We start from the raw sequence: 23,948 nt of genomic DNA, 5'->3' as shown, positions 1-23,948 counted from the left end.
ACTTGTCCAACAAGTGTGCTGCCCCTGTTCAGTCTGTGTCCACTATCACACAGCGCCCGAGTCCTGAACAAAGTAAGGCCATGTCTGCATGTGTGTCTGAGCTGCACTGTGGCTTCTGCGCTTTGCTCGTTTGGCATCTGCTTAAAAAGACAACCTCCCCTCCCCCGCCCCGTCTTTCAGGGTTCGGCAGCTCCAGTCCAAGGGCCACAGGCTAGACTGCCCCTGTCTCAGTTCTTAAGTTCTTAACTAGAGCAAATAGTTTACTTTGTAATGTCACCTTGCTTCATGTTCAGGGTGTAAACAAGCCGCTGATTTAAAATGCGTCCCATAACCCACTGTTTCCCAATTCGGTCCTCGTGGACTGTCTGGGAAGGAGCAAAAACATGGGCTATCTAGAGGTCCTCGAGGGCCAGGTTGGGAAACACTGCAATAGCATTAAGACTCTGGCTCTCAAGGACTGGATTTGCCTGATTATTTATTGATTGATTGACTGGATAGCTCTGCCTCTCTGGCCCCAACCAAAAGCATGCACATCTATTAATTATTTTTTTCTTATTTGTTTAGTTGCCCATTGTGTCTTAATCCACTCATTTTAAGGCTTTATTACCCTAAAATGAGTTTGTAAGGTTTGCTAAGGCTTAAGCAAACGAATTCCTGACTGCCACATGTCAGGACTCTTGTCACTGGACAATGTATTTTTCTACAAGCTCATCCTGTCTGATAGAGAATTATTTCCTGGCCTCACATCCCCCAGCATCCTTAGAGCCGTGAATGTGGTGAATGTGCAGTTTTCATTTTGGGGCAATACCTTTAGGCCCATTCAGGGCAGTTTTAATATGCCCCTATGAAAAATGCTTTAAACTTTTATTGTTCTGTTTCCATATGTTCTTAACATGCAGTGCTGTTTTCAAGATTTGAGAGGGAGTGTCATGCATTGTGAACAGTCAAGACTGATATGTAGTGTAATATTTACTGTCATTGTAATAATGCCTATTAGCAGTTCTGCTTTTTCCAACTAATCTAAACTTGTATTTTGCCTTGCATGATTTAATTTGCTCTTGTTTGGATTTGGGTCCCTTTATCTGTCATGTGACATAGCTTTGCAGGTCCAGACCTCTCTCTCTCTTGTGTGAAGGTCTCCTGCAGCCACAGCTGGAGCAGGTGGCCATCGAGGCCCTGCAGCTCTGCACCCTTCTCATTCCCCCGGTTCGTCGGCGCAAGCTGCAGCTACTCATGCGCATGATCTCTCGCATGAGTCAGAACGTAGACATGCCCCGGTTGCACAGCGCTCTGGGGACACGCACGCTGGTAGGGGCCCTGAATGTATCTTCTCCAAACCTAGTTTCCAAATGGATTGCTCCCTGCCGTGACCACTAGGTGTCACTGTTGTTTCAGATGGTGCACACATTTTCCCGTTGTGTCCTCTGCTGTGAGGAGGAAATGGACCTGGATGAGCTACTGGCCACGAGACTGGTCTCCTTTTTGTTGGATCACCATCAGGAGATCCTCCAGGTTCCAGTCTACCTGCAGAATGCAGTTCAGGATCACATTGCATACCTCCGGAAAGTTCAGGTGGGGTGCATGGAGGTCACCTGTAGAGCCGCAAACTCTTGCGTGTGCTTCAGAAATTTCCAGTGTAAGCTGAAATGTATTAATTGTGTAAAATAACTAACTAGTAAGCAGTCAGTTTTTTGGACTGATGGAATAGTGATACTTCATTTATCCCCATGGGGAAATCGAAGTTGACAAGTTGATGTCTGTCTGTCTCTGTGTGTGAATGTGCCCAGCATTGGGTTGGCATCACCTCCTGGGTTGTTCTGTTCCCTGCCTTGTGCCTGTAACCTCTGGCATAAGCTCCAGACCCTCATGGCACTGCATTAGACAAACTGGGTGTAGAGAGTGGATGGATGTTCACTGTTCTTTCCCTTCCCTCTTCAGGTAACGTATCCTGGTGCGGATGCCGCTTCAGCTCTACCAACGTACTCGTTCTGCAGACAGATCAGCGCTCAGGAGTTCGAAGAGCAGAAGCTGACCATCTCTCAGACGGCCATTGCTGAGCTGCTGGAAAGCCTCATCAAGAACAAAACCATGGCTGTAAAGGAGAAGAAGAAGAAACTGGCGCAGGTAAGAATCAAGAAAAAACATATGAAAGGTTCAAACTTGATATAATCTGAGACTTGATCATTTAGTTTGGTTCCATCCTCAGTTCCGGAAGGAATACCCGGACATCTACAGCTGTCGTTTTCCCAGCACGGAGAGTGAGGCCCAGCTGTTTGCGGACAAGCCAAAGATCAAGCCGCCAATGCTACTACATATAAAGAAAACGAAAGCGTTCAGTGTTCACAACTGAAGTCTTTCTGCTCCTTGCGAACTGCATTTTATTTTTGAAGACCCATCAACTAAATGAAGGAAACTGTAAGACGATATTTAGTATGCATGACTTTCATTATTTAAACATAACCCGAAGTTAACCCTAACCTTGGACATTTGATACACAATATGGTACTTGACACATTTGTGTACAATAACTTATTTTCTGTTATTTTCTTAATGCGTAATTTTATCACCCTTTTTTTGAAATGGTGAAGGATAAATGCTGGGTATGCTACAATTACTTGGTATCTGCACAGGATAAGAATTGTTACTTTATTTCCAAAAATGTTGTATGAATTTCACAATCAGGTGCTATTTAGTTATTTGATGAACCAGTCCATGGTAGCTGTATATTTGGGCAAACGGGAATAGCTTTATGCAATACTTTTGGCTATTCTTTGTTGCCAGCTTTGTTTGTCTATTTTTTGTTGCCTCTTAAAGAGACAATTTTTTGAAAGGCGCGACTCCCCACCCCATAATTTTGAAATGTTAAGTTTATGATGTGTGAAAGAACATTGTTACTATGCTGTCAATTCTGTGTATTTGGTTTTATTTTACACAACACAAAGTAAACCTTTAAAGTGAATATTATTGGTTCTGTTTCATTGGCTCATTCATTGGTTAAGTTTTAAAATCAATATGCAGAAATGAAACAGATTCCCCTTATTAATGGCGTGCGAGTGTGCCCTGTGATGATTGGTTGTTCCCTGCCTTATTGTCGACAGTCTCTGGACCCTGAATAGGACAAGCAGTTACAGAAATTTGATGGATGAATGTGGAGAAATCATGCATATCTTTAATTGGAGTAATATAAAATCAATATAAAAACAAGCAATAAACATAAATAGTATTTCCTACTAAACGCATATGTTATGTATGGTATAATGTAAAGTTCATGTGAAAGTTAGTTTTCCTATAGGCTTTTCCAGTAAAGTGTTTTTTTTGGTGTGAATGTGGCCATAATCATACAAGAAAAAACATGTAAAATATAATTGTAGCTGTGCTTATACTTGTCATTGATACTTTTTCATATTTTGTCATTTTGTCCTGTACACACATATCTATGGTAGTGTATTGCTACCATCATAAGAAAATGAAAATTTTCATGTTTCTCATTATACCGAGATATCTCATTATAATGTGATATGTGTCTCATAATGAGAAAGTATAATGTTATGTCATGGAAATGATCTCATAACAAGATATGACATCATCTAGTTCTATTGTTGCTAGCTCTTTTGAAAGTAGCTCCCTTGATAGTAGCCCTGCCAGTCAATGCCGCTGATATGTCTGACTAAACCAAATATATCAAAATTTCAGAAGCTGATTACACTCAACTACACCATTCACAAATACATTGCTTAATTGGTATTCTTCAGTGTGCTGCATGACACATTCGCAAAAACTACCAGGATATATTGCTTAATTTATTGAGTAATTAATGAATTACTCATTTGTAATGGCCCCATATATTCATGTTAATGTTCTCAAAGAGTGTCTCCCCTAGGGTTAGGGGTTGCATGGATGGATGTACTGAGCTGTTGTCTACATTAAGCCCATTGTAAATGATATACCCATCTCATGCACTTCACATGACCTGTTACGCATAAGAATCATTTAGCAGTTATTTAATGTTTCCTGTGCTGTTAAGTGCCTGACCCCAGGAACATAAGGAACTCCTGTCCCACTCCCAGCCTCAGTGTCTTTGAACTCTGTTACAGTAAGAAGGATGAACTGCTGAAGCAGTTTGTGGAATATGCAAACATGTCTTTTAAAATGTGTCCCTTACCCTTCCCCGTACTTTACAAGAGTTTTTCTAGACAATGCACTGTGATGACAATGGATGTAGACAAAGTGGTACTTACAAATAGAGCTCTATTGGTACTGTGTCCTCCCAAAACATTGTAAATTTTAATTTACATTTAAGCATAAAACTACACATACTTTATCAGCTAAAAGCTCTTCCTAATTATTGATTTAAAATTGCTTGTCATTTGTCTCATTTCATGTGGCAACATACAGTCACTGGCTACTTTATTAAGTATACTTTTTCAAATACTCATTGAAGCAAATATCTAATCAGCTGATCATATATTAACAACACAAGGTATGAAATACACAGGTCAGGAGCTTCAGTTAATGTTCACATCAAACACCAGAATGGGAAAGAAAGGTGATTTGAGTGGCTTTGAAATGCGGCATGGTCACTGGTGCCAGCCGGGCTGGTATGAGTATTTCAGAAACTGCTGACTTATTGGGATTTTCATGCACAACCATGTCTAGGGTTTACAGAGAATGGGCTGAAAAAGATAAAACACCCAGCAGGCAGTGGATCTCTGGGCGAAAATGACTTGTTGATGACAAAGGTCAGAAAGGAAAGGCTAGACTGGCTGGATCAAGCTGACAGAAAGGCAACAGTAACTGAAATAAGCACTAGTTACAAACAAGGTATGCAGAACAGTGTCTGAATACATAACATGCTGAACCTAGGGGCAGTGGTGGCCTAATGGCCAGGGAAGTGTGCTTGTGATTGAAATGTTGCTGGTTTGAATCCCTGACCAGCAAAGTACCACTGCGGTACTGTCCCCACACACTGCTCCCCAGGTGCTGAATTAACTGCCCACTGCTATTGCTACATATGGGTTAAATGCAGAGGACACATTGTTGTTGCTGTGCTGTGGTGTGTCAACAAGGACAATTAATTACTTTCACTCACTCTTTTACCTTTAAGCAAATGGGCTGCAGCAGCAGAAGACCACACCGGGTGCCACTCCTGTCAGGTAAGAACAGGAAACAGGCTACAGTGGGCACAGACTCACAAAAATCGGACAATAGAAGACTGGAAAAATGTTGCCTGGTCAGATGAGTCTCGACTTATGCCACAACATTCAGATGGTAGGGTAGCATGAATCCACAATCAGGCTGTATCAACAATTTAGGCTGCTGGTGGTGTGAAGGTATGGTGGCACACTTTGGGCCCCTTGGTACCAACTGAGCATTGTTTAAATGCCACAGTCTACCTGAGCATTGCTGCTGACCCTGTCCATCCCTTTGGCCAGTGTACCCAGCTTCTAATGGGTAGTTCCAGCAGGATAGCAGACCATGTCACAAAGCTCATATCATCTCAGACTAGTTTCTTGAACATGACAATGTGTTTACTGTACTCAAATGTCCTCCACAGTCACCAGATCTCAATTCAATAGAGCATCTATGGGATGTGGTGGAACGGGAGATTCGCATCACGAAAGCCGACAACATAAAGCCGACAAATCTGCAGCGACTGTGTGATGCCATCATGTCAAGATGAACCAAAGGCTCTGAGAAATGTTTCAAGCATCTTGTTGAATCTACGCCATGGAGAATTAAGACAGTTCGAAGGCAAAAGGGGGCCCAAATCACTAGTAACAACTTGTACCTAATAAAGTGGCCAGTGAGTGTACATCTCAATTAAATTCCGGCAAAACCTATGAAACTGCAACATTGCCTTCTTTCTGTTTCAATTATAAGGTAATTACTTTCTCTTGGATCTTGAACAACATAATTAGGATGGATCTGAACAAAAAAGTGATTAATTACAAGTTTGTCTGACCTTGGCCAGCACTTGCATTCAACTGATAATGACTGGACAAAATCAGTCTCATTAATCACATCACTATCAAGAAAAGGGAAAGCAGCCCCCCATTAGAGCAGTATACTTGTAAAATCATAATGAGTTTCCCTTCTTCACCATTTGTAATAAGGGACAGTGCAACAATACTATCCATTAACATTTATACGCTCTTTGTTTTTGATTTGTGTCCCAACTTGATAATACCTAAATAAATTCCCAATTTTTTACTATTAGCTAATAATAATCAATAATATTAATAGTGATTTAGCTAACATGCAAATTTAAGATGGTCATTAACCAGCATAGCTGTAAGGGAATACAGTCTGTACTTTTTAACACAAACAAGGATGAAACTAATTTTGCATTTTGCTCAAGTTAGTGTTGAGATGTAGTGCTGCTGTCAGTACAGGCACCGTTCTCATTTGGGAGAACGCTGTTGAAAGCCATTATCGTAAAGCCAAACACCAATGGAAAAACCTTAGGACTCAAAGGGATTGTTGTTCCACAGGGACTAAGGGATTTGATTGGCTGAGAAACATCTTTCACTCTGAGCTGCTGTGTTTGGGAAGCGACCTCCCTGAATTCTCAGTGTTTCCCCCCAAATGCAAAAAGTGGATTGTTCTTCATGCAAAATGGCTAGCCGGTGAGTACCCCTCCGCTTCATGCATGGTTTATATGCTTTAACTATGGAATTACTGGTCTGATACCACAGAAACATCTGAACTGAAAATGTTTCACTACCATCAGCAGTCACAAACAGAAATTATTTGAAGCAGGGAACTTACCATACATTTTAATCAATCTTGTAACCTACTGCACCATGTTTTGCATCCTAAGTTCGATCATTAAGTTTGATGTTTTCATTTCAACCAGATGAAGCAGGACTTCAGACAGCATAACCTGTAATTATTTGAATAATTGATAATTAGCCCGTATGCCTTAATAGATCAATTAAAAAGCCAAGTAGCTTCATTTACCCTAATGTTTTTTTGCTGTTTGGTTAATGAGTCAGATGGAGTTATGAGATATAAGAACCACGCTGTTCTTTTTCTTTAACTGCAGCATCGAGCTGCCAGGAGCTGCCACAGCCTATTCCCACTCAGGTCACAGGTCAGCTAGGGGATACATTACCCCTTGCATTGCTTTTCACTAGGTTCTTTAAACTGAATTGGTAAATCTGTAAGTGTTAAATAAGTGAGCAGAGGCTCTGGTTTCTCTTGCCCTGTGACCCTCTGGCCCCAGCACAACTGGTACTTTAAGCAAGGCTGCTGTGTCTTTCCAGGAACCATTCCACCCGAGGCTGGGGGGAGGGCTACTCCGTCTCGATCCCGGCTTATTCGAAGTGGGGGGGGGGGAGCCGCTTCCACACCTCGTTGATAGACAGGCCCTTATAAACAAGTTTGACTTCAAAAATGGCAAAGTTACCTACAATTGCAAGTACAAATTTTAACCTCATCATAATGCGATTTTAGGATATTTGTTTATTTTGGAGATTAAATAAAAAAGAGATGGTGAAGTATATAGAATAATGAAAAGTACCTAATAACTCATGAAAATGAAAGGGAATGTCAGAGTCGGTGTTGATCACATTATCAGATATATATAACACAACACTACAATGAGCAAACAGGATAAATTGTTAAATAACCTACATACAGTATAAAACAGACGTACATCATCCTAATGATAGAAAAAAAGTTAAACATGTTGAGTTATAGTTATAGATATTTTCATATTCACTGTCCACTGTCCAGGTTATGAATTGATTGTGAAATTAGGGTTATTTGATATGAACAGAGGCAGGATGCATCCAATTAGTGTCACATTCCTGTCCCAAACGTCCCCTGCCTTCATAACCAGTGGGCGCACACTGTCCACAGAATAAAAATGTTATGGGTTTTAATGCCAAAGGTATGAAGAAAAGTAAAAGAATTATTATTAAATTATTACATAACTATGTGCTATATTTAATATCAGTTAGAATATTTTACTCACGTCTTTAAAAGATATTTGAAAGTAGCGTTATTTAATGAAAATCCATTATTAATATCCTGTGCATATTTTGATTATTTTTAATGAATGCATTTCCAACAGTGCAATTAACCAAGTTTTATGTCATTTTAGATTTTTAGGAACAGATGCCTACTCTCGTGCCATGACAGAGAATTGGGTGGTAATGACAGAGTTTGGCACCGTTGCCGATCCGGACCCATGTAAAAACATCTTCTCTTGGTCTGTTATTTTCATCATTGCTGCTTAGTGGCTGCTAACATGCTATCCAAGCTAATGAGAAGATTTCTCTGTCACTGCACAGGTCTTCACTGTCCTAAAATATCAGATCATTGCTATATTGGTCTTAGAGAAGAGCAGGCATGCAGGGCTGCTTAATTTTGGCACTTAACTACACACTCACTGCTGAGAGAGTGTGCAGTTTCAGTGCTACCCAAGTGCATAGCTATAACACGAACCAACAAAACACTGCAGGACAGGATTTCTGAACCCGGTCCTCAGGGATCGCCATGACAGGCCAGCTTTACCGGGAGCTGGGAGGGAGCAAAAACGTGGGACTCACTGAGGACTAGTTTGAGAGACACTGACTTAGAAGACACAGCAGCTGGTTCTATATTTTAACATTTATGTTACCTGTATATCTTGGTGCTTGTGTGCAGGACAAGACAGGCACATCTAGTGACGTGTGTTTGCATCAGTGGACCCCAGGGAACAATGCACACCCCTTGGATTTTCAGCTTATTTTTCTCTGTACTAGTTATTGATTATCATATTGTATCCATTTAATGTGCAATGGGCCAATACACTAATGGGTTAACAGAACATAAACTAAACAAGATAGACACACCTAGTAAAGTGTGCTTTGAACAGTGGACTCTAAAGAACAATGCACACCCACTGGATTTACAGCTTATTTTTGCCTGTAATAGTTATTAGTTATTACATTATATGCATATTATATGCCACTGAGGCAATACATAGCTCTAAAACCAAATGAAACAGGCATGTTGTGTCAAGTGTGCTTTGAACAGTGGACTCTGGGGGACAATGCACACCCTTTGGATTTTCAGGGTAATTTTGTAATAATTATTAATTATATTATGTCCATATAATATCACATTGGGGCAATACACTAAGGGGTTAAGAACTCTAAAAACAAATGAGGCAGGCATGTTCTGTAAAGTTCGCTTTGATCTGTGGTAGGTGTGGGACAATGCACACCTCTTAGGTTTTTGGCTTATATATGCTTAAATGGGGCAAAATACAAACACATTCATAGCTCTAAAACTAAACATGATCATCTATGAATGGACTCTTTGGGAAAATATTAATATCTATCTATAGGTGTTCCTGAAAATCCAAAGGGGATGCATTGTCCCCCATCGTCCACCGATTAAAGCACACTTTGTTAGATCTGTCACTTGTATTTAGTTTCAGAGTCAATAGCCATTTAATGTCCTCCAACGCACAATGAATGGACAGAGAGTAATTAGTAATAAAAAGTGTAATGTAAATACATAATCTGAAAACCGAAAAACTTTGCATAGTCTCCCACAGTCCGCTATTCAAAGCATACTCTCATAAACTTCGCCTGTAATGCAATTTGGAATACCAATTAAGGGGTGTGCAACAGTTGCTATAAATCCAAAATGTTAAACCAGTACTTCGATCATTACAGCTCAAACGACACATTTTCATAGCTATTAACGAGATTCTGCACAAATTACGAAATGACTTGAAAAGCAAAAATAATCGGTGTGCATCGTCTGTGTACTGGTCATTAAAAACCTTCCATCTTACTTCCGTTATTAAAGTTATTAAAAGTTATTAAAGCCGGAAAACTTTTTATTGAATACGATGCTAACTTAACCGCGGTGTTACCATCATTATTTCAATAGTAGCTCTAGTGCTGCTAACTTTAAATACTGGCTCCCGATTTCGATATGTTACTAATACGACTTACATAATCTACATATTGTTTGTTCTGTCTTCATGAGGACAATATGTTATGAAAAACAACAACAATAATAATAATAATAATTTAAAAATATACTGCTGAAGAATCGTGAGTGAAAATCACATTACAGATTCTGAGTGACATAGTCGTATGAGTCATATATTTTATCCAGAATCGTGCAGGCCAATAATAGTTTTTTTTAATTGGGTGAGTAAGGATGATGGTGCAGAATGTGTATGAATAAGAACTCATTATATGGCTCAGAAATGTAGTGACTTGAAAGTAAAAGTCGCAACAACTTAAAATTCTCAAGTACAAATTCAGAAAAAGTACAGTAATGAAGTAGTTGTACTTTATGTTACTATAATTCCGGTAAAAACTTCATCGCGTTTCATGTTCTGAATGGCTGACTCTCACTTACTCCCTCATTCACGGATAAGTCTGATCCATTTCAGAAAGCAGAAGTCATTGTGCAATTTCTTAGCAGCGAGCGCTTTAAGCCTTTATGTGTCCATATAGGTTCGTTCAAATTCTTTGTGATGGTGTGATTTGTCCAAGAAGCTGAGTTACGGCACAAGCTTGACAGCTAACTAATGAAAATGATGCTTCTCTCAAATGAATCCCCTTTATAACACAAGAATGTAGCTAAATTACATCTCATAGCTGATTAACTGTAGGCAGGTTAGTAGGACTTGTTTAGCGATTAATGATTTCTTTGGTCAAGTATTTGTTCAAATCCAGTTTTGGAATCACTGAAAACTATTTTTGTTGAGACTCCAGTTAAGATCAACCTGCTAAAATTCCTGTGTGCCTGGGTAATACGGGAAACCAACTACATGGATTGTTTTGAGTCCAATGAAAACATGCGTGTAAGTGCAATAATTATTCGAAGAAACATCAATTTAGATGCATCATAATTCCATTCTGTTATATATATATATATATATATATATATATATATATATATATATACACATACACACACACACACAGTCATAAATGCCAGGTGAATATAAAGATTATAAATTCAGAACATCTGCCTTCAACCTCTTCCATCACACATCAACTGCTATGAGGACCAAGGATTCATTGTTATTGACTTACAGTATGTACCTGGAAGGGGTGAGGATTGTCTATATGTAATTATTTTGTGATAAAAATTAACTACCATTTTATTACAATCACTATTGTCTCCGTTGTGCTGGACTGTAGATTTCATTTTGTCTGTAACTACGGTACCTCTACCTGGTGAATCTCCGCAAAAACAGGGAGGTGGTTAAAAAATTTGCCATGGTGGCCCCCCAGCCTCAAGTGCGCCGATACATTGTACCCACCGAAGAGAACTGGGTGAGTCGATGTTCTCCAAGTCTCACATTCTTGATGACAGAATAACACTTCAGAACGATAGATACATGGGAAAACGGTGTCAGTGAAATTGGCATGTCCCATCCCACAATCTTCCTGTGACCGCTGAATGGTGTAAGCCCCCAACACACACACACACACACACACACACACACAATACTGCAGACTTTGCACAACTTATCTCTCTCTACTGGAGGAATGTCTTTTTCTCATATCTGTATCATCATCATACACAAACACACATACACACATCTCCTGTTCCTAAATGTTTATATGTTTACATTGCACAGTCTGTCTTTGATATGTCTTTTGTTTGATCTGTGTCAACTGTGCCCAGACGGAACATACAGAGTAAGATTTTCATTTTCATTACCACGCACAGGACAGTAAACAACAATCCTAGAGAGCAAAGGAGAAGAATCTGATTACTCTGCCCTACTCCACAGCCACTGCAGTCTTATGCAGTGATGGAACCATTTGGTTAGAACCAGAGGTTCTGTTCTCTGGCCCACGTCAGGGTACTTACAGTATGCGTTTTTTCTAAAAATGAATTCATTCAGAACATGCATACATGTACATCTTTTGTCATGTTCTGTAGCACTCTTATAGCCTATGTTGATTGACTGGTGATATACGCTAATGAGCTCACAATAAGAATTAGTCTTAGGGAAATGTATCTTTCTTCCAAAGCATTTGAATTCCCACAGAATAACTACCGTAATTTCTGTGGAAAGGACTACACTTACGCCTACGGACTTGGCCTCAACCACATCATCCCAGGCAGGGTGAGCACAGCAACCGTGCTCAAGAATGCCCGTGTGTTTCTAAAATAGCGATGCTAAAGGTCGTCAAAGCAGTTTTCCTTTCTTGTCGATTCCCAGATATGTAAACTAAACGTGAAAACGAAGGAGGCCTGGGTGTGGCAGGACGCAGACTCCTACCCCCCCCCCCCAGGCCGCTGTCTGCGCAGACTCCAAACAGGCCTAAGGAGAATGACAGGAAGCATGCAGACTGTAAGGCTTCTGCCAAAAGTGGGTTTAGCAGAGCCCTGCGTGATACTGCTGACTGGTTGCCTCTGCAGGAGATTTGCTGACCATCGCGGGGAACCCCAGGGCCGCCCAGAGGCCAGGATATCTGCTGATTCTCAACACCAAAGACCTGAGAGAGACTGCCTGGGCAGAGGTGGAGGTCACCTTCCCTGTGACCTTTCACAGCATGTACAAACCTTAAAGAGCATGTAAATATCATTACAGGTGCCTGAAGCATACACTCTCCTTGCCTAAATAAGAGTGGAAATAACTACATGTTTTTATTTATAGGATAGTAATATTAAACATTCTGTTTGCCCTGATTAAAGGTGACATTTAAACTTTTAAATTTAAACTTTACTCTTAGCTGCTAGAGACAAAAATCCCCTTAAGGGACGAGGCTCTCATTTGTTATGTTGTTTGTTAAAGGTAAATAGGACGTCAAGGGACAAACATACTGTAAGGCACTGTCCTATATGGCATTAAAATACTAGAATGAAAAGATTTTTGCAAATATAATGTATAATAAAAATATGTCAAACATTTTGTTGTTAATATAATCAGTCATCAATTACTCTTTTATTTGTCAAAAGGACAGACTGGTTTTCCAAAATGGTGCCTTGTTTCTAAAAACGTCTGTCGAGGCGCAAGTCAGTCAATCAACAGACAACATTCACAGTCAGATTATACAGATCCTTGGAAAAGCATTTATACCCTTCCTTAAAAGTTGTTAAAATGTCCATAAATTATTCTTTAATTACAAAATTATAAATACAAATATAGTAACAAACAAAATGTTATGCTTTGAAAAGGTAATTTTAGTTGGTGTTAGGACTGGGCAATATGGCAAAATATTTTATTGTGGTAATATTTTTTGGTATCTATATAATTTCACAGATTCTCAATAGAATTCAAGTCAAAAATAGATGCAACAATGAACTTTGCCTTTGTGTTTTGCATCACTGAAAGAAAAAGAACATTTGTCTGTATATTTATCATTGACAAGATATCAAACTGGGACATCACAGACAAGGTGTAAATAAGTAAAATATAAGGTAAGCAGCCTAAATTTGTCATTAAGCTGTATAATGCTTTTCATAAAACTTCATGTGCAGATTAAAAAACAAAAATAAAAACAAAAAAAAAACCTGAAATCAGCACCTTGGTACAGATGCACAGAAGCAGAGTTACATCCGTAGAACTGGAGAAGATTCTCTTCCTTTGGAAGTCTGGTAGTTTTGTTGCTTAATAATCTTCAAACAATTGCTCAACACCTGATAAAACACACAAAAAATCAAAACAAAGAACGACAAAGCTTACCAGCTACTTATTAAAAAAGCCAGCAATGATCTGAGCTCACTAAAAGTGATTAATACCAACGATTAGATTATTATTGTGATATATGGAAGAGGTGCACAGTTTTCTGCAGATTTTTACATTCTTGACTGAATTACCCAACAAAATGACTCCAGATTTAAATAACTTAAAAATTAATGTTGCCCAAAAGGCAGGGTTGGACAGACCTACTCTACAATATTTCAAACAATCATTCTTCCTTGTTCCCATTTCAGCCACTGTGATCCTTTTTCACTACTTTAGTTTAAGACTTCCAAAAATATTCCGCTGGATGAAAGAAAATTACATTGACGTATTGATGAACCAGTGGATAGATTTTTTTGCAGCACATGTTTTTTTTATTATAGCTAGAAAAGACGCTGTCGGAACTACCATGTATTCCCGGACAGCCCTGTAATCCCCCCCCCCCCCCCATCTACTCCCTACTACTCTAACACTCAACCCATGTTATTTATCCCAATCTTAGTCATGACACATAACTCTGAAACTACACCTATTCATTTTCTGCACATTCCACTTACATGCACAATCCTTCCCCACTGATTAGATGGTTAACTGTATTACTCTATGTATGCATTAATGTCCAGGTCTTAAGACCTCCATTTATATATAGTTTATATTCTTTATATGTGTAAACATTTATATTCAATTTCTCACTCACACTATGACCAACATTTTTCATGCCATAAGAGTAAAAGCTGTAACAGACATACCACTGGAATAACTAAATGTCAGCCACATTTCACGTCCTCTGCTGCCACCTATCGCTGCGGTTTCAATTTTTGGGGAGGTGTCAGATTTTCAGATGTATATTTTCATCCATACATTGTTTTTGTGAAGTGGCATTAATATCCATCAAAGATCAAATAGAGTAATAATATCAGAGTTTATCCTGTTCACAAGGTTAAGCATCAAAATCGATCGTCAAGCATCAATTTCGCTCAAAATCTGAACAGGTCCAGATTGTCTCCCTTACAATAGCTTGAAAAAGATCTGCCATGTATAATACACCTTTTGAGTTATTGCACTGGATAAGGATCTTTCTGGATCAAGTGTCTGAATCTGCCCTTTTATACTATCACTATGCACCGCTGCTTCAACTTTTGGGTGATCCATCTCAAAATTTTATCACTTCCAGTTTGCCTCCTATACAAAATGTCTGCAAGTTTGGTAAACTTACTTTTAAAGTGCGTTTTAAAGTGTTCCAGTGTCTTAAAAAGACACCCTGGTAACTGGGCTGGATGATATTCAGAAACTTGATACCAGTACTGATACCGATACTGTAGCTAGACATTGATATTGGTTCCTGAACAATACTTTTTCTTGATACCGATTCTATAAAATTTATTTTAACAAAAAGAAGTTTATATTACAGTACAAATTTTTAGTTTTATTTATATCTTTGTTTGGCAATGCTTCCACATTATCCTATTTAAAAAACCCATATATATTTGTTTTTCCTGCCAACATTTCACCTACTGCCTCACATTACCCGTACTGTACATAAATCACAAAACTGCATAAATCATGGGAAAGCAGTAGCGGTTTAAAAACAAAGATCCATTTGTTTGCAGTAGCCTATGAGCCCATTAAGGGTTAACTGGTCATAAACAACCTACAAAATCTTTGAGTGATTGACATTCGCCTATATTACGCCATAAGTTCATCATAGTTTACCAAATTATTCTCTTAGTAATTATGACTAAAGCAGGTCTGCCATTCACAAAAAAACACGCATTATACCGAACAAATTCCATGGAAGATTTAAACAAAATGCACGTTTAATATCAGCTTGATGACATTTACCCCTTAGCTATCAAAAATTTGGCAGCGAATGACCAGGCATTTTTCAATACTCAATAGTATCTAAGCAATTCGGTCGGTGCCAAAAAAGTGTCAATCCTCAGTATTCAGCACCACCAGGTCCGACTTTCAGATCAATCTGCTGGCCATAGACAGTTGATGACGTAGCACATGCTATAATCTGAAATATGAGACTGTGGGTGTGTCCGAAATTGCGCACTTGCCTCAGTGCACTGAGATGTAGTGCGCACTGCGCACTTCCTTCTGTAGTGCACACTACCATGGGTAAGTGCTGTCCTAAATGGAACACTAACGTTTTGCACTTACTGGAAGTGAAGGACTAGCATTTGATCGCTATTCTCCAGCGCGCCAAAATATCTGCCATGTGTTGTTTACAATGAATTTCCTTGTGGTTTTATTTGCGTGTATATAACCTATCTACTACCGCCTAACTGGCTAAAAAACTGCTAACATTTACGTGTGCAAACTCTTTTAAGTCGATATAAATTGCAAACTCAAAATTATCTATAACTGTCAGAGAGTGACAGGCTACACACCGCAGTATACATCAGTAAAATAATTTTATTAACGTTACTTAGATTTATATGAAGCAGTTGCCTCCGCTTGGGCTTACGTGTCTGTTGTTGTCCGCCTTAATTTAACAACGAAAACTTGCCGAAAGTCCCTCCCCTTCCGCTACGTAGTCAAAATGGCGTCCGTTTAGTGCGAGTAGTGTCCATCATTCTGCACCATCCGGGTACTTTCAGTGCACTGAATTTTGGCTTAGTTGTCAGTGTGAACGCACTACGCCCTAAAATCGCGCACCAAAAGTGCACAAGTGCGCGATTTCGGACACACCCTATGTATGGGTTGAGGCATTATGTCGGGCAATAATCTGACAGGCTTCCAGAAAGAGTTTTGCTCAGTAAGGTTTACCTTTCTAGTGTCTTGGGGCAGAATCACACCATCATCCCAAAGTCTTCCAGTTGAAAAGAAAGCAGAGCTTTCCTCATCTAACCTAAAGAAAGAATGAACATTTGCATCAATACATGTAACATTCTCTTAACATCTTCTCTTAACATCTTGATGTCCTGCTTTCACACAAACATCCCAAAGGCACTTCTGGTGGATCAGGGCTCACATGTCATTGATGCTCTGGATCTCATCTTGCTCTTGAAGCAGAGCTCCAGAATGCCCAGGTGCCACCAGCGACACCCTGGCATTGGGCCACAGGAATAAGAAGTTGGGATCAAAGGATCTGCCACACTAAAATAAAAGCAGACAACAGGCGTCCATGATGATGGGAGAGTCTACTTAGAGTATACAGTTAATGTTTAAGGTATTTACTGTGTAAAAAAACTGATAATGGATTCATAATAAACGTTACTACCATGGCATAACTCTCAGGTCCATGACACCCTCCAATGACCACGGTGATCTTTGGCGTGGAGGAGCACGCTACGGCTGAGATCATAGAGCTCTGGGCCTTCAGCCGGTTGGTGTTGAACCCCGCCTGCAGCAGAAATCACAGTTTCACTACAGTATTAGCAAACTTTAGAGTTTTGGCAAACATGTCGGGAAAGATGCATTTGGAAATCGTGCTACGCTGGGCGAAAAAAGAAATCGTGCTTTCCTTGCAGAAGCACTCAGACAAGAGGTTTATTGGTAAACCTCTGGTAGACCTGCTGGTCGTATGCAATGGCACCAGATCAGATTTTAAATAGAAGTTGGGATTTGTAATGGATTTGTTTCTAAAGAAGCCAAACCAGGAAAAGTCACCAGGTAAAGGAAACATTTCTCATCTGAAAATATTTATTTCTGCTCAGGCACCTGGAGTCTATTTACAGGACCTGCTGCTCTGAAAAGAGCCGGCTGTTAGGGGCAATAGACAAGTGGAAAGCTTCCGAAATAAATAGAGGTTTAAAACCAAGGACTTGCTGTGAGGCATTTGTCTATTCAGGTCATAGGGTCAGGATGTTCTGCTGTGACCTAAACTGAACTGCTTGAATAAATGGATAATCACAGCATTTACTGAGCACCCAACAAAGGTGTAAATACATCGTAAAATTATTGGGGGCAGTACCTGGGCTGCCGTCAGAGTGTGGGCCAGACCTGGAGGCGTGTTCTGCAGGAATATTATGGGAATATCTCGCTGGTCGCACAGCTGAACAAAGTGGCTTCCTTTCAGCGCTGCTTCATACCTCAGCTCTCCATTGTTTGCAACAATGCCAATGAGATGTCTGGGGCGGAAAATGAATTAAAATTAAAAATCATAAATTTTACACACAGCTTTTTCAAGAGTTTGACTTGTAAATTTTGGATAGTAAACATCACAGTTTGGTTAGATAATAAATGGTCACTGAATTCTCTGCCTAATCCTTTTCTGTCTATTCCTCCTTACTCTATTCTCTTTATTCCATCTAGGGTGGAATAAACTCGTCACATCAGAACATTCCTGCACCACAGCAACCAGCTGGTCAAAGGAAACTTTTTTTAATAAAAGAAAGCCAGCACAGAGCTGTTATTTTTTTTCCAATGTACATGTTTTCTGTTACAGAGGGTATTTATAATAAAAAAAAATCTCAATGTTGTCTAAAATGTTTGAGAATTCAAATAAATACATGAAAATACAGTACTGTGTGAAAGTCTTAGGCAGACAAAGTCATGTTTAAATGAGCTTCAGGTTGGTATAAAACTATAATATTGTAGCTGCCAAAGTGTGTCAGCTTAGCGATTTCAAAACCCCACCTAAAATGACCCCCGTATTTGCTGGAATTGCTCTGTAACTCTACGTGGTCTCCCACTTCGTGGCTGTGTTTCTGTTATTCCTAAATGCTTCCACTTTGCAATAATACCATTTACAGCTGACTGTGGAATATCTAGCAGGGAAGAATTTTCACAAATTGACTTATTGCAATAGTTGCATCCTATGACAGTACCACGCTTGAATTCACTGAGCTCTTTAGAATGACCCATTCTTTCACAAATGTTTGTAAACTTGACTGCAAGGCTAGGTGCTTGATTTATTCACCTGTGGCAATGGGTCTGAATGAAACACCTGAATTCATTGGTTAAGAGACATTCATAAAGTGTTTTTTAACTAGACCACTAGCACTCCATGTTTGGATAATCAATACCGCAGATTTATTAACTAACAACTAATTTAATTGATCAATTGATTGATTAATTGAGCTATAGTGAAATTTAAGGAATACATGGAATGGCAGGGGTGCCCCTAAGGAGAGATTTGGGAACTGAAGCGGTGTTCATCCAGCCATCCAACTAACAATATTCTTGTTCGTTTTTAATTGTGTTACTCTTCATATGCATGTGTTCTAATGTTAAATTGGGTTTATTTTCCTAAGCAACTGTACAGTTATTTTCTTTGACTACTTAAGTGTTATAACAGTAAGGTACATGTCCAAATGAGAAAAAAAAACATTTTAAATAATTATCTATTTTACCGAACAAATTAACTGGTACATTTAACCAGCAGATAATGATGTAAAATAAAGTCTGCCTGTAAACATTTAATTAGCATTATTCCTGTAATTAGTGATGAATTCATGAGCTGTAGAATTTCTATGCAAATAAACACAAAACTGGCAACTGCACTCAATGTGCAGACCGTCCCTCCAGCAAAGAACATCACACGAATCATGAAACGGCTCCATCTAAAACTCTAGGAATGAAAGGTACTGCACCCCAAATGCATCAGTCCCCTATGTACTGAAGAAGATGCTCTCACCTATTACAGACAGACTCACTCAGCCACATGTAAAAGCTACAGGACAGCTAATGCTATTATATACATTCCCGCTTTCATTTTGCAAATAAATATTTGTACTTATGTGGCTCTTTCTAGACAGGGTGATGCAGGTGGCATAGCCTATAGATCTTACCCTTCAATTCTGCCAAATCCAACAATGAGCGTCGTTCCGTAGCGAGCTTTGAATTCCTGAAACCTGCTGCCATCAGTCAGGCGACTCAGAATCTACACGTGACAGGAGGAGTGTTTTGAAACATCAGTGTACTGCCTTCCTGTGTCGTCTGTGTGAGACTGGTACACCATTTACATACCAGCCGGACATCCAAGCAGTGGCTGTAATCTTTCGGAGCCAAACCTCTCAGCTCCTCCGCACAGTAAAGTGGTTGCTCCACGCTGACGTCATTGTCACCGGGAAGCTCATAATTAAGCGTGGAGATGATGTTTCTGGTACATTCGTAAGCTTCAGTCTCCTCTTGGGCAAAGTGGTCCACGCAGCCACTCACTCTGGAATATCACAAATTATCGCTAAGGCCTCAGATTTCCTCTTCATTTGAACAAAACCTTTTAGTAGAAATGTATTTATCCAGTATGACTAATATATGCATGCCCTATCGGGGTCTCTGTTAAAAAGCTCATAATCCGGTGGATATAAATCAGAGAATTTAACTGGCATGATTTGCTAAGAACTCAGCATGCATGTGTTCTATACAGTAACTTTATAAAAGTTTTTTGTGACAGCAAACTCTTGTGTAGGGTGTTGGTGTGTCCCTGTATAATGTAAACTACATGCTTTGATGTGATTGGGTCACTTCACAAATATTAAATCCCTCAAAATCCAATTATATAACATGTTGGCTTGATAGAGGCTATATAATAGGCTGGGAGCACAGTTTAAAGGCACAGGATCACAGAAAAAAAAATGCTGAGAAATGGAAGATAGACAGAGGGGAGGAGAGGAGAGGATGAAGATCCCTGGTTGGTCAAAACAACAAAACTGATTGTACTTGTGTTTCTAAACAAAGAAACAAACACAGATAAATAAATTCTTTAAATTTAAACTGAGTATGAAGACACAGCAAAGGCTTTGTGCCTGTGATGAATGTTCCGGATGTTCACTTACTCAGCATGCAAACGGGCCCCTCCCAGATCCTCTGGAGAAACCTCCTCACCGGTGGCTGCCTTAACTAGCGGCGGCCCCCCTAAGAAAACGGTCCCGATCCTGTGCACCATGACAGCCTCCTCAGCCATAGTGGGAACGTAGGCGCCACCTGCTGTGCAGGACCCACAAACTACAGCTACCTGCAGATCACAGACACACATTAAAAGGGCAGCTCACACAACACGGGAAGTACAGAGTGTGAAACAGGGCACGCCCTCGACACAAGGCCAGTCCCTCACATGGCACACACGCATGTACATACTAAGGGGCCATTTAGAAATCCCAATTCACAAAAGACGACCTCCAGAAAACCCACATAAACACGGGGAGAATGAGGAGACGTCAGACAGGGCAGGGGCCGGAACAAAACAGATAACCCTGGAGCTATGAAGCAGCAATTCACAGTGGATAAAGATTTTAAATAAATCAATATATCATTATTCACATGCATGTAAACACACAGATACAGACATGCTGATTGTAACTGTACCTGCGGGACCTTCATGGCAGACATCAGTGCTTCGTTGTAAAAAGTCCGGCCGCCGTGGTTTTTGTCAGGAAAGATGTCTGACTGGTAAATAAATACAAAGTCACCATCCTCTAAGAAGTGCAGTATAAAGGAACCACAGCAAACAACAAATGCAGAAATTTGCCGTGGCCCTTCGGTACCTGAAGAGGTAGGAAGGCACCCCCGCTGTCGACCAAATAGATGCAGGGCAGGCGGTTCTGGATGGCCACCTCCTGAGCTCGGAGCTGCTTCTTCACTGTGATGGGGTACGCCGTGCCCCCCTTCACCGTGGCATCGTTGGCAATGAACACGCACCACAGGCCGCAGACCTTCCCAATGCCTTCCGGAGGCACGCAGAACAACAAAGGTATCCGTTTTCAGTACTGAACTATGGACATGCAATGCAAGATTTAGAAATTGAATTCTATCAATACAATGAATCACTTTTTTTTCCAATTACTTAATTTTTAAATTCCAAAGGCTTCACTCTGTTTAGTGTTGCAAGCTTGGGTACTTGAAGCCACCTCCCATGATTTTTTCAACAATGAATATGAATGAACTTCTTAGTAAATGATGCCTTATCAGATAAGTTTTTTAACTAGGATTTTTTGTTAACTGAAACCGGCTTAGGTAAATCGACTTACATTTATTCTAATGTTAGATGGATGGTCAGATTAGAAGTGTCTAAATTTCATAATTAAATTTAAAATATTTATAAGACGTAGTATAGTCTCCATGCCTTCATGTCTACGTCCAGGTATATAGCGAGACTTGCCCCAAGATGAACGTTACCAGTTACGCAGCCAGCTGAGGGGATGTCCCCATAGGGCAGGCCCAGGCCGGCAAAGGGGGAGAGCTCCAGAAAGTCCTTCCCATCCAGCAGCAGGCCGAGTCGGTCCCTCACTAGCAGTTTCTTGTTCCTTTGAGTATGGCGAGCTATTGCATTATCACCACCTCCCTTTCGCACCTTCTCTGCACACTCCATGTACCTATCAGAAACACCAGGGAAGAGGTAGAAAAAAAACCAGCAGCGGGTGAGAACGTGCCTGCAAGGATTGTAGAACCATAACTCAATTTGTCACTGTTTAGAAAAAAGAAAGCAGAAATTTCACCAGGTTGCATGGGTAATTCAAAGGAAAAAAAATCACTAATTCATTAGTCACCCAGTAAATCGATGCTACTCAGTAAATCAGAAACTTATCAGCAAATCAGTGTGTCGCAGTTTTATCATAGGCAGTTATGAGTTCACCCCAAAACTGAAAAAAATCCAGTTTTAGAGATCTGTCTAATGATGTTTAATGATGCATATGATGGGGATATCACACCTACTTCACATGGCACCTCACGCTGTTTCGCAGGTTCGCCTCGTACACATGCCGGTGGATAGGCTGCAGGTCCCCAAGCAGGACCGGGAAAGCGCCGATCGGACGTCCCCCTGCGCACCCGGTGCTCATCGAGCTGACGGACATCAGCCTGCGGAGCCGACCTTGGACTAACTGGGTGAAAGGCTGCGGCATGTCGTCGTGCGCCGATAGCCGTCCACCGCACACATCACCCCGCTGCGGGGTGGAATGGACATATGCGGAGCATAGTGCAGCCTCGGCTTTCACTGTCCTGCGAAGTTAATATATTAATCAGTCATACGGCATATAGACATAATAGAGCGACTTAATGAAGTTAAGTGCTTAAACTATATATGATGATACAACGTTACAATAAATTTTACTTTATACCTTTGATCGGGGCTACATTTCCTACCTTGAGATACTTCTGTACATAACTTGACTGACTGTCCAGCGAGACCGAACTAGATACTAGAACTAGAAGGACGAACGAGTAACTGCGGTGTTACAGTAAAGCGAGTCCGGGGGAACAACAAGCTTACGGAACCATTAAACGAGCGAGATGCACGGGGACATGATATCTATCCGCATCCATCCTCGCGAGCATTCTGAATCGTCCCTACTGAAAACGTCCCTACTCAATCCCTGCGTCTAGATCATGATCATTTTTATTACAAAGTGCCGTCCATGACATAAAATATAATGCATGTTTTGACCACAAGATGTAGGCCCTGTTCCCACCGGGTATTAACATACGTCTCTGCTTGCGTCTCGACTGACCGCTTGTAATCGGATCTCACTTTCCCGCAATCAAAAGCTATTGGTGCATTCCAGGGTAAACAAAATTTGTAAGAAGTTTATAATGAACGCCGTAAAATGAAATAAGTATATATATATATATATATATATATATATATATATATATATATATATATATATATATATATATATAAATGAATAAATAAGAATTTCAATGATTTGTCCTTTTATTTTTAAATAATAAAGGGTATTATCTTTCTTAATATCGTTTATGTTCTGAGTATAATATTTAAATTGTATTTCGTAATGACGTCATTATTATAAAATATTATTTTATATGATGCAAATGTGATTTCTTAAATAATTCAAACTATGTTTCATAAGTTCAACTTTTCACGTTCTATGTATGCACTTTTACACCGCGTCAGGTTAAAAATGCACGTGTTAAAAAAGGTCTTTCAATAGGCTACTTGATACTTATAATTATCTATTCAAGGGCAAAGGGTTAATTAGTCTATAATGCAGACTTGGTTGCCATATAATAACATTTCGACTTTTAATCAAAACCAATGAAGCTCAAAATTTGTGAAAAATTTCAAGGAAGAGGTTTTTTGTTTTGTCTGATACGTTGAATTATTATATGACTGACTTGGAGCATGCTAAGTAAATGAAGCGAAGTAGTCAGGACCGGACTGGAACTCAATTTCTGACCACAATCCAATATAAAACTATATAAACAATCACATTATTATAATAAAAATGTTTCCATTAACATATCCATTATGCAGGCTATTGAACGTACATTCTTACCTAAGCGCTTTAATTTTGCGTTCATGTGTCATGCCCCGCTCGTCCTACCATCCCGTGTGCCACGCCCCCTCATCTACCCTGTGTGGATTCCCTATCCG

At 39.8% G+C, this 23,948-nt stretch overlaps 2 protein-coding genes and 1 pseudogene across 7 annotated transcripts in view; 2 read left to right on the top strand and 1 right to left on the bottom strand.

Annotated features, from left to right (window-relative positions):
* depdc1a (DEP domain containing 1a) overlaps positions 1-2,959 on the top strand; it is an 8,883-nt gene extending 5,924 nt beyond the window's left edge. The window contains exons 8-12 of one of the 2 annotated variants that reach the window (XM_023803718.2): positions 1-72; positions 1,136-1,308; positions 1,396-1,572; positions 1,939-2,124; positions 2,207-2,959. The exon at positions 1-72 is cut by the window's left edge and continues 882 nt beyond it. In XM_023803718.2, the coding sequence (XP_023659486.2) occupies positions 1-72; positions 1,136-1,308; positions 1,396-1,572; positions 1,939-2,124; positions 2,207-2,350 (752 nt within the window). In that variant the 3' untranslated portion in view covers positions 2,351-2,959. The remainder of the gene's footprint in view (positions 73-1,135; positions 1,309-1,395; positions 1,573-1,938; positions 2,125-2,206) is intronic. The other variant, XM_023803719.2, reaches the window with a different exon arrangement.
* A 5,543-nt stretch (positions 2,960-8,502) lies between these two features.
* LOC111839640 (retinoid isomerohydrolase-like) lies at positions 8,503-12,545 on the top strand (annotated as a pseudogene).
* Positions 12,546-13,182: 637 nt separating this feature from the next.
* Positions 13,183-23,935, bottom strand: LOC111839637 (probable methylcrotonoyl-CoA carboxylase beta chain, mitochondrial). Of its 5 annotated transcripts, XM_072699949.1 has the most exons (14): positions 23,851-23,935; positions 22,268-22,552; positions 21,731-21,927; positions 21,100-21,278; positions 20,921-21,001; positions 20,392-20,570; positions 19,583-19,775; positions 19,405-19,496; positions 17,586-17,742; positions 16,893-17,015; positions 16,644-16,768; positions 16,439-16,520; positions 13,505-13,617; positions 13,183-13,305 (listed from the first exon to the last, which is right to left on the bottom strand). In XM_072699949.1, the coding sequence occupies exons 1-13, from the start codon at positions 23,880-23,882 to the stop codon at positions 13,531-13,533; spliced, it is 1,812 nt and encodes a 603-aa protein (XP_072556050.1). In that variant the 5' UTR covers positions 23,883-23,935; the 3' UTR covers positions 13,183-13,305; positions 13,505-13,530. The 5 variants fall into 5 exon arrangements, with proteins under 5 accessions (XP_072556050.1, XP_023659483.2, XP_072556051.1 ...); XM_023803715.2 differs by having other exon boundaries at positions 13,183-13,617; XM_072699950.1 differs by lacking the exon at positions 23,851-23,935 and adding an exon at positions 22,672-22,919 and having other exon boundaries at positions 13,183-13,617.
* Positions 23,936-23,948: the final 13 nt, after the last annotated feature.

Source organism: Paramormyrops kingsleyae, chromosome 15 (genome assembly GCF_048594095.1).
Source record: "Paramormyrops kingsleyae isolate MSU_618 chromosome 15, PKINGS_0.4, whole genome shotgun sequence".
NCBI classification, from domain to species: Eukaryota; Metazoa; Chordata; class Actinopteri; order Osteoglossiformes; family Mormyridae; genus Paramormyrops; species Paramormyrops kingsleyae.
This window is presented reverse-complemented; position numbering and strand designations above follow the sequence as displayed.

Coding starts and splice junctions, on each gene's coding strand:
- LOC111839637 (XM_023803715.2), bottom strand. CDS start 23,882: ATGACACATGAACGCAAAATTAAAGCGCTTAG. Junction 22,553..23,850: donor CGCAAAATTAAAGCGCTTAG/GTAAGAATGTAC, acceptor TTAACTTCGCAG/GACAGTGAAAGCCGAGGCTG. Junction 21,279..21,730: donor CTCAGCTGGCTGCGTAACTG/GTAACGTTCATC, acceptor TGCCTCCGGAAG/GCATTGGGAAGGTCTGCGGC.